Source organism: Cervus elaphus, chromosome 23 (assembly GCF_910594005.1).
Source record: "Cervus elaphus chromosome 23, mCerEla1.1, whole genome shotgun sequence".
NCBI classification, from domain to species: Eukaryota; Metazoa; Chordata; class Mammalia; order Artiodactyla; family Cervidae; genus Cervus; species Cervus elaphus.
In genome coordinates this window covers 65,723,593-65,733,368 of record NC_057837.1, presented here as the reverse complement: position 1 = coordinate 65,733,368, position 9,776 = coordinate 65,723,593, and the positions used below count along the sequence as shown (strand labels likewise).

At 49.4% G+C, this 9,776-nt stretch overlaps 1 protein-coding gene across 1 annotated transcript; it reads left to right on the top strand.

The window, feature by feature from the left end:
• Positions 1–2,566: 2,566 nt before the first annotated feature.
• On the top strand, positions 2,567–9,460 carry GHRH (growth hormone releasing hormone). The gene is made up of 5 exons (XM_043884893.1): positions 2,567–2,649; positions 4,579–4,679; positions 4,947–5,051; positions 6,962–7,081; positions 9,333–9,460. Exons 2-5 carry the CDS (start codon positions 4,600–4,602, stop codon positions 9,346–9,348), a joined length of 321 nt encoding a protein of 106 aa, XP_043740828.1. The 5' UTR covers positions 2,567–2,649; positions 4,579–4,599; the 3' UTR covers positions 9,349–9,460.
• Positions 9,461–9,776: the final 316 nt, after the last annotated feature.

Sequence of the window (9,776 nt, the reverse complement as noted above, 5' to 3'; positions counted from 1 at the left end):
TTCGACACTTCCTCTGGGAATAATGTTATAACTTCTCGCTCTGTCCTTTCCAAGATAAAGTTCAATATGAATCTTCGTTTGCAAGGGGCAAAACCTCTCTCCCCTATTAGGGTTTGTCAATGTGATGCTAAAAATGATCCTTTGGCGGACTTGTGAGTAATTGATCCTCTGACGCTAACAACGCCCAGGAAAATGAAGGTATAATTGGTGGGAGCGCCACGCAGCCGCTGGAGCAGACGCTGAGGCCCGTGGAGCTGGAACAACCTCTCAGTGCAGAGGGAGACCTTGCCAGCTCGGAGGTGAGCGGGCGGGGGGTGGGGGTGGCCCTGGGGGCTGGACGGGATGGGGGTGAGAGCACTGAGCTTCTCACCAACTCAGAGACCCCACATCCAAAAGGCACACTGCCATCCTCTCTGCCCCTGGACTGGTGAGTACATTTGAGGCCCCTTGTTAGGGGCTCGGGAATACGCTTTGGACGGTGGGTACCGTTTTGAGGTTGTCTTGAATGCATGAACCTCAGTCCATGGGGTAGTGGCAGCAGACAGGTTTCAGGTGGTCTGTCAGGGGCAGATGAGGTCTCCGTGCTTTTTCAAGGGTGTGTCAGGTGGGCTGCCAGGACAAATGCATCACCTGGCAAAATTCTCCTGTCAAGCACGGGATTCTGCCTGGTGGCTCAGATGGTGAAGAATCTGCCTGCAATGTGGGAGACCCAGGTTTGATCCCTGGATCAGGAAGATCTCCTGGAGAAGGGAATGGCTACCCACTACAGTATTCTCACCTGAAAAACCCCATGGACAGAGGAGCCTGGAGGGCTACAGTCCATGGGGCTGTACAGAGTTGGACACGACTGAGCGACTGACACTATCTTTCTTCAGAAAGGAACCAAGTGGCTGTGCAAATCAGTACCTCGCACCGATCACTCAGAACCGATTCAACGTAATTGCCTGGAAATTGATAGCATTTTGCTTTCTCGCTCAATTGTAGCTGCGCTCCTTATTTTAGGTTTTGGACATGATTATCTGCCCTTGGAGTACCCCATTACCCCCACACTTGTCTCTCAACCCAGACTTCAATGATCCTAAAGTATTTGTATCTTTTATCGCAAGCCGCCTCGAACCCTCTCTGGAAGAAGGTGAGGTGTCGTTCTTTTGAATGACCATTCAAGATGCTTCTTCATGAATAACTTAGATCTCCTTTGACTTGGAACACTAGTGGTGAAACAGTTTATAAAGTGAATCAGGACGTCAGTGCTTTAGGGTTCTTAAATTACATAGCAGAAGATTTAAGAGACGTAAAAGATTGTTTTTTGTTTTTTCAGAAATTCAAAAGTGGCCTTGCTGGTTTGGTACTTGAGACCTTAGCTCTGTTGTTAACTGAAGGTTTGTCTGCAGAATTCTTGTAGCATTCCTGGCACGAAGTCTGGCAAAATGTGCCAACTAATGTAGCTTAAGTACCCATTTATCCTGAGTCCAGACGACCTCAAATATATCTAATCACGGAGTTGGTTTGTAAGCACAGTGGAGAGCTAACTGATACACATAATGACAGCTGAAAAATCCTAAAATGCCTTCAGAGCCATCCAGGAGGTGTTGATGGTGTTCTTGGACTCATGCTTGATTTAATTCAGTGAATTCTACTTTCTTAGACTGGCCCTGTGGAAGCTGTCTGCCATAACCACTTTTTTATTCCTAGCAGCACAATCTCCATCCTCATCATACCAGAAACTAGATGATTCTTGTTGTTTTCCCTCTTTGTCCAATGGGATTTTGTAACCCCATGGATTAGCTTCTCACGGGTCAGAGGTTACAATGGTGTTTTGACCCATCCCTGGGGTATGTGGTTTTTGGCAAACATTGTACCGCTTGGTTGACCAGATTATGAGGTTGCCCAGCCTCACTCTGAATGACCTGGGGTTACTGGATTCACTGTGACTTGACTCCCAAAGTCTGCCAATATCAGGTTATTTTCAGCTCCCTAAAACCACTGATGCTCACAGGGACATGCCAACCAAGCCGGTGTTCCTGTTTGTCCCCCTTGTTTCCTCCCCAGAAACTCAGTAACAAAGAACAAAAGCTTTCGGTCTTTTCAGAACTGTTTTCCATGTGCAGGGGATGAATTCTGGAGCGCCCCCATCAATAGGGAGTCCTGTGAATAGGGGATTGTATCTGAGAGGCCGCCGTGCAGAGCGGGAGGCCCATTCTGAAGTGCCCACTCTGCAACTAATTTGATGGAGGACCATGGAAAAAAGGCCCTTCTCCTCTCTGGGCTCATTTCGTTGGCTGTCTAAGACTAGAGCTTGTGATACCTGCTCCCAAGGGCGAGTGTTAGGGTGGGCTGTGAGGGCCAGGGGTCCCAGGGGCTGGGAATCCCTTGTGCCAGCCCTGAGAGAAGGGCCAAGGGCTGAGGAGGCTGGGATGGCGCTTATGCCTAAAACAGGGGTTTGGGCTTTGCCCTGAAGGGAGTGGAATGCCAAGGGCTTCTGAGAGGTGATTGCGAGCCTGAATGTGCTCAGGTCCTTGAAAGAGCAGTCGGAAAGAAGGCAAGAAAGCCCAGGCTGCAGATGGGAGGCAGAAAAAGTAGTGGTCATGTCAAGGAGACCCCTTTGCCCCGAAAGATCTCCCTGTTTAGAAGACTCCAACAGAGAACCAGGTTCAGAAAGGAAAGATGGGTGTGATAATGTGTGATGAGGACAGAAGGCTAAAAATCCTTGATCTGGGGAGCCGAGGTCTAAATCACGCAAAACGCATCTAAAGGGTTCATTGTGTGGTTAAAGGTACAGAAGGTCTGGGAGGAACAGCCGGTGGATATCAAAGGCGAGGCCATGGTCTCATCTTTTCTCTAGCCCCGATTCTTACCAGAGTGGTAAAAGCTTAACAGGTATTTGCAGGATAAGGGGACTCGGACTTGACACAATGGGAAAAGCTTCCGAACAGGAAAAGCTGCCTGGAAGTAGGACACACTGGCTTGGAGGTAGTGAGCTCCCTGTCCCTCACAGTGTTTGTGCTGAAACTGAACCATAGGCTGTTGGGGGGAGGGGGATGGAGGGGGGGGGGCACATCAAAGAGGGGATTGATGACTGGGGTCTGGATGGCCACTTCCTTCAGCTCTGGGGGTGCAAGGGTCTCAAGCAGCTTTGAACAGTCCCCGGGGGTACTTCCTGGGATCTCAAGGCCTCCCGGGTTTAGTCCAGACCCAGTGTCTGGGAGAAGGAGGGTGATACCCTGAGAGGAGATGTGAGCCCAGAGATGGAAGTGGATTTCTCCTGGGCTGGCCCCGCCTGCCAGAAATCCCTTCTGAGCAGGACCTACCGGAAATGGAGCTGTTCAGGGAGAAGGTGGGCCGTGAGGTGTCTCTTGCCCTTTCCGGGGCTGGCTGAGCCTCTGGAGGGGTCCATATGCCCCTAGAGGGGACATCCTGCTGAGAGGGGGGTGCTCCTGGGAGATGGGAAGTCCTGACCCTGAAGTGACCGAGTCTCCCTGAGACCAGTGATTTCCACCCCGCGGTCCGGGTTGATAGCAGAGCACAGCCCTAGCAGAGGCGGCTCTGTCCCCTGTAGACTTGTCTTCCTAATTGCCCAGCACGGTGTCAGCAGGCTCCCATTAAGGATAATTATGTGATCTATGAGATGATTCTGCCTCCAGGCTCCCCAGGTCCCTGGTCTCTTCCAGGGCTAAAACTCTTAGGCAAAATCTAAACATCTGGAGCAAGAGGCACAGCCATTCTCCCTTCCCTCCAACTCTACACAAAACCAAGACAGCCTGCCCCCTGAGCAGGTCCTCAGAGCAGGAGTGCGTGAAGGATCCCCCGTGTGCCAACCACTCACGTCCGGTGCCTCATCTCAGCTCATGCTCACATGACCCTTTGCAGTAGGCCCAGTTATTGAGTCCATTTTATGGATAGAGAAACTGAGGTCTGGAAAGGAGAAGCCCCTAGTCCTGGGGTGCACACCCTAGTCCTGGGGTGCACACCAGCCCCTAGTCCTGGTGATGACCGAGCCTGGATGTGAACTCGGATTTTTCTGACTCAGAGCCTGAGCTGTTAACCTCACTCAACACTGTCAGTCCACACTGGGGCAGAGGGAGACTTAGGTAAATACGAGAAGCTGTTTGCTCCTCCCCGACTCCAGTCTTCTCTCGCATGAAGAATCCCCACAGACAGAGGAGCCTGGTGGGCTATAGCACATAGGGTCGCAAAGCGTCCGACATGACTGAAGCGATTTAGCATACATTATTATAATTATTCCTTGCTGAGGCCTGAGTCCGACGTAGAATGCCCTACAGGCAGAGGTAGTCTCACCATTGTCTTTCATTGTATGTTCAACCCTGTGAGGTCAGCGGCATAGACTTATCATGCCCATTTTACAGATGGAGAAAATGAGGCCAGAGCTCGTGTCTGGCAGAGGAAGAACTTGAACCCAGGTGTGTCAGACTTTGAGTCTGCTCCGTCTTCCCTACCCCACAACTTCCAAAAGACAAGAACCATAGCTTGCACAGAGGCAGGCCGAGGGCCAGAGCTAGCAGAGGGCATCCCAGTGTCTATGGGTATGCCTGACTTTTCTTCCTGTCTGTCATTTCCCAGGTGCCAGCACAGGGGTGAAGGATGCTGCTCTGGGTGTTCTTCCTCGTGACTCTCACCCTCAGCAGCGGCTCCCATGGCTCCCTGCCCTCCCAGCCTCTCAGGTAAGCAGTCCTGACGAGAGAAGCAAGAAAGGTGCTTTAAGGATGCAGAATCGAGCTGGTCCCCAGTTGGCTCCTCAGGCAGCCTCCGCTGCTCATCTCTGGGAGGGAGGCAGACTGAGCCCCAGAGAGGTCACCACCCAGCCCTGGTTCCAGCCCTCTCTGGGGATGAGCAGGGCAAGAGGTGACAGAAGGACCTCACAGAGACCCAGTGAGCACAGTCCCCTGGGCCTCCTGCCCCACCCTTTGACCTCTGACTCCTTCTACTAGGATCCCACGGTATGCAGATGCCATCTTCACTAACAGCTACCGGAAGGTTCTGGGCCAGCTGTCTGCCCGCAAGCTACTCCAGGATATCATGAACAGGCAGCAGGGGTGAGCTGGCGTTCTTGTGACTTCTCCCTGCACCCCCAATGCATCACGATTTGGAGGGACCAAGTATGGTCTCTTCGCTTGCACAGCATCTGTCACTTCTGGACTTGCCAGGGCAGAAGGGCTCCAGTGTCGAACCTCATCTTACCCTTAACTAATAAATGATCATTAAGCATAGGTGCTTGTCCCTGAGTTGGGCTCCAGTCACTGACAGCAGTCACCACTTGACTGGCTCTACCAGAAAAAGACTTTGCACTGGTTCATTAATACATACCTGGCACAGTGCAGAGTAAGCCCTTGGTAGTGTCAGCAATTATTCTCAGGTTCTTATGTGCTCTTTCCAACAACTTTACAAAGGATGTTCTCTCACCCCCATCATACAGAAGCTACATTAATAGCTTCTAAAGGACACACACCAATGAGTGGCAGAATTAGCATCCAATCAGCCTGACTCCACTGCCTGAACTTGTTTTAGTTTTCATTTTGAAAAAATTCCAAACTTACAGAGAAGTTGCAGAAATAGTACAAAGGGCTTTTACATGTCTTGCCCTAAGAGTCAATAATTCCTAATATTTTTGGGTATATTTGCTTACTCTATATCTGGGGCTTCCCTGATGACTCAGCGGTAAAGAATCTGCCTGTGATGTAGAAGACACAGGTTCAGTCCCTGGGTCAGGAAGATTCCCTGGAGGAGGAAATGGCAACCCGCTCCATTATTCTTATCTCGAAAATCCCATGGACAGAGGAACCTGGTAGGCTACAGTCCATGGAGTCGCAGAGTCAGACAAGACTGAGCATGTATACACACACACACACACACACACACACTCTCTCTCTCTCTCTCTCTATGCCTAGATACAGATCTAGACATACATACACAAACTCAGGTATGATTATGAGTATTATTGTTTTGCTGAACCATTTGAGAGTGGATTATAGTCATCATGACCCTTTATCCTTAAGTACTTTTGTGTGTCTCCTAATAGCTAATCAAAGGATACTCTCTTCTATAATCACAGTATAATTATCACTTAAAGTCTATATTTAAATTTCACTAGTTGTCCCAAAATGTCCTTTATAAACATTTTTAAATCATTTTGGCTGCGTCAGGTCTTAGCTGTAGCACGCAGGATCTTTCATTGTGCCTCATGGACTCTGGCTGTGGCACACGGACTTAGTAACTGTGGGGCTCGGGCTTAGTTGCTCTGCGGCATGTAGGATCCTAGTTCCCCCATCAGGGATTGAACTCATGTTGCCTACATTGCAAGGTGGATTGTTAACCACTGGACCACCAGGGAAGTCCCTGTAACAATTACTGATCTTCCTCATCCAGGACTCAATCCAGCCACAGGTGGCATTTAGTTGTCATGTCTCTAGTTTCTTTTAGTCTGGATCAGTTCCTCAGTCTTTATGACACAGACATTTTTTATTAGTAAAGGACAGTTCTTCATAGAATGTCCCTCATATTGGGTTTGCCGGGTGCTTCCTCATGAATAGATTCACATTATGCAACAGAGGTAATGTTGTGTCCTGCTCAGCGCATCCTGTCTGGAGGAGCATGTTGTCCATTTGTCCCATTGGTGATGGTAACTTTGATCACTTGTGTAACACGACACCTGCCAGGTTTCTCCTCTGTTGAGTTAATATCTTCTCCTTTGTACTTAATAAGTCATCTGTGGGAAGATATTTTGCAAATGTGTGCTTCACAACCTATAGTCTTCACTCCTATACACACTGTCTTCTTAAACGTTGCTGAGTCTAATTCAGCTGGGTGCCAGAGTCTATGCCAGATATCGCAATAGGCCGAGGGATGCAATCCCGCTCTGCGCCCTTTGCCCTGACCTTTCCCAAGGCTTCCTCCGCTTCCTACTCAAACAATAACTTCTGTTGTTTCTCTTCGTCTAATCAAACAGAGAGAGAAACCAGGAGCAAGGAGCAAAGGGCCGGCTTGGCCGTCAGGTGGACGGCGTGTGGACAGACCAACAGCAGATGGCATTGGAGAGCGTCTTGGTGAGCCTGCTGCAAAAGCGCAGGTGGGAATATGTGTGTGTGCACAAGTGTGAAGGTCTGCACATGTGTGTACTGAGGGACCTCAGAGGCTTCTGTCCCCAAGGGTAGCCAGGAAAAGGACTCTCCTCCTCTCCAAGCAAACTGGGAACGAGGTCCCTTCTTCCCTACATCAAGAACCAGAAGAAGGGGGGACATGTGTGATGGAGACTGGCCGTCATCCACTCCTGTATCTCCAGTGTGTAGCCAGAGGCCAGCCTCAGTGTCTGTGTCCAGAAATGTCCCTCACTCAAGAGTCCTAGAGTGGGACCCGGAATCTGAATTTGAATGAGAGTCCCAGGGGACTCTGATGCTCCTGGTCTGAAACGCATGCCCTGGATCCCCTGCCAAGTTCATCAAACTGTAAAATCAAAGGGAGGCCAGCCCCTCCCAACACCCTTGGGTGGAGGACTGTGAGCAGCACTTGTGAGATGGAGAGATGGGAATGACAGTTCCCTGACCCTCACAATCCCAGTAGGAGTCAGGGAAGATCAGGAATGAGTTTTCCCATTTTACAGAGGAGGAAAACTGAGACTAAGATGAGGCAGTAGCTAGCCCGCAGTTAGGGACTAGGCAGGCCCTAGACCTGCCTTTCTTCCCCAGAGCCCTTCACACGAACTCCATTTCCTCAAAATGACATGACTATTTGCAGAAACTGTGCTGCATTTTAGAGCCCAATTTTTGAACTGTGAGCACAAACGTGCCCCAGCGTGACTCTGCCAGACACCTCCAGCCCAAACTATTAAGAAAATCCAGTTCCCAGCAGAGCTCTCCATGTGCCCCCTCGCATTCTTCCCAGCCTGATTAGACACCGAGAGCTCAGAGATCTGGCCAAGTATTGTCCTGGGGAGATGCAAGCGGCAGCAGGCTGACAGGCAGAAAACAGCAGAGGTGAGAACCAACCCTGGAGGCCGGATGGACACCTGAGCCCCAGGTCTGCTTGTGTGGCCAAGTCTCTGCCCACAGCAAGTCATCTTCCCTGTTCCCTCCTCTGGGAAGGGAGCAGATTTGCTCCAATGACTACCAAGGTCCCGGAGAATAGAATTCTTTGTTAAAATAAATGTCCCTAAGAATAATGCCTCCCCCGCCACCACACCGCCCCGGCCCAGTGCCTCTCACACTGGGATTAGGTCACTATTCACCTGCTTCAGGGCTCCCACCAGGCCGCAGTGGGGCAGAGTGGCCCCAAGGAGGGCCACGTCCTAAGAATGCAGGCTTTGTTCCTGTATGTTAAAAGCCAGAGGCTTCACAGAGCTGAAAGTCGTAGAGCAGCAGGAAGGCCCCAGAGGTTGCTCCCGCCATTGTTCCCCCTCCAGCTCAACTGTTGCAAATACCAGGACATGATGGGGTGGGAGGGATGCTGAGAAAACAGAACTGCTGAATTAATTCTTACATTAATACCTTAAGAGTGTGGAGTAGAATGATTTGGCAGTTAGTATCCTTTCACACCCACCACGCTTTATGTCCACGTAAAAGTCCCCTAAGTTAACAAGTTCAGATTTCTCCATCTTCCCAGCTCTTAAAAGTCATCTAGGGACTTCCTTGGTGGTCCAGTGGTTAAGACTTCGCCTTCCAATGCAAGGGGTGTGGGTTCAATTCCTGGTCGGGGAAATAAGATTCCATATGCCTTGTGGCCAGAAAATGAAAACATAAAGCAGCAGCAATATTGTAACAAATTCAGTAAAGACTTATAAAATGGTCCATATACCCCCTGTAAATCTCCCTCCCCTTTTTTTCTGCCTTCTGCCAGCAGAAAGAAAAAAAGGAAAAGAAAAAAAAAATAAAAGAAAATAAAATGGTCCATATAAAAAAAATCTTAAAAAATCATCCAAAGATGGCCAGGTTCTGGGCTGAGGGGACAGCCGTGGATGGACCAGTCTTGGTCTCTGCTCTCATGGAATTCATAACACACTGAAGCAGACAGAAATTAAACAAATACTTGTACAGTGGATTATTTAATTTGTGATAAATGGTAAGGGATGTGGTGAATGTGTGTGCTAGAAAGAATGACCTCATATAACCCTGTTTGGGAGTTAGAAGTGGCTTATTCAAGGGCCAGTGACTTCCCAGGCTCTCAGTGGGAGTGGGTTGGGAGAACTGGGGCTAAGATTGAGGTCGTCTTGAGAGTCGGTCAGTCTCAACACTGGAGTTACTGTCACCCTAATTCCAAGTGTCCTGTCCTACCTTGCCTTGATTTCAGTGCCCCCAGACTTAGCTTTATCTTTCTTTCTGCAATAGGAATTCCCAAGGATGAAGATTCTGCCTCTATTTTCTGCTCCCTGCAGCTGAGACACAACTGCATCCAGTTAATCCTTTTTAATTTCTGACCTACTTTTTCCTTTATGAATACAATAAAACTCCCCCAGACTGGTCTGCATTTCAGTTTTCTTTTATCTTCAGCCTAATTTTTCACGTTTTACAGAGCTCCATTTCCCAAAGTGGTATTACAAGATATTTAAAAAAAAAAAAAAAGCTAACACTTACCAAACACCCAGAGTGCCAGCCGGGCAGCTTCACGTGTAGAACCTCATAGACTCCCTACACAGCCTAGCGGGAGGTACTGGCGCTGTTCTCATTTCACAGACGAGGAACTGAGGCACAGAGGGTGAAGTGAATTGCCACAGTCACCGCCAATAAGGAGAGAGCTGGGATTCAACTATAGGGGACCCAGCCCAGAACTGG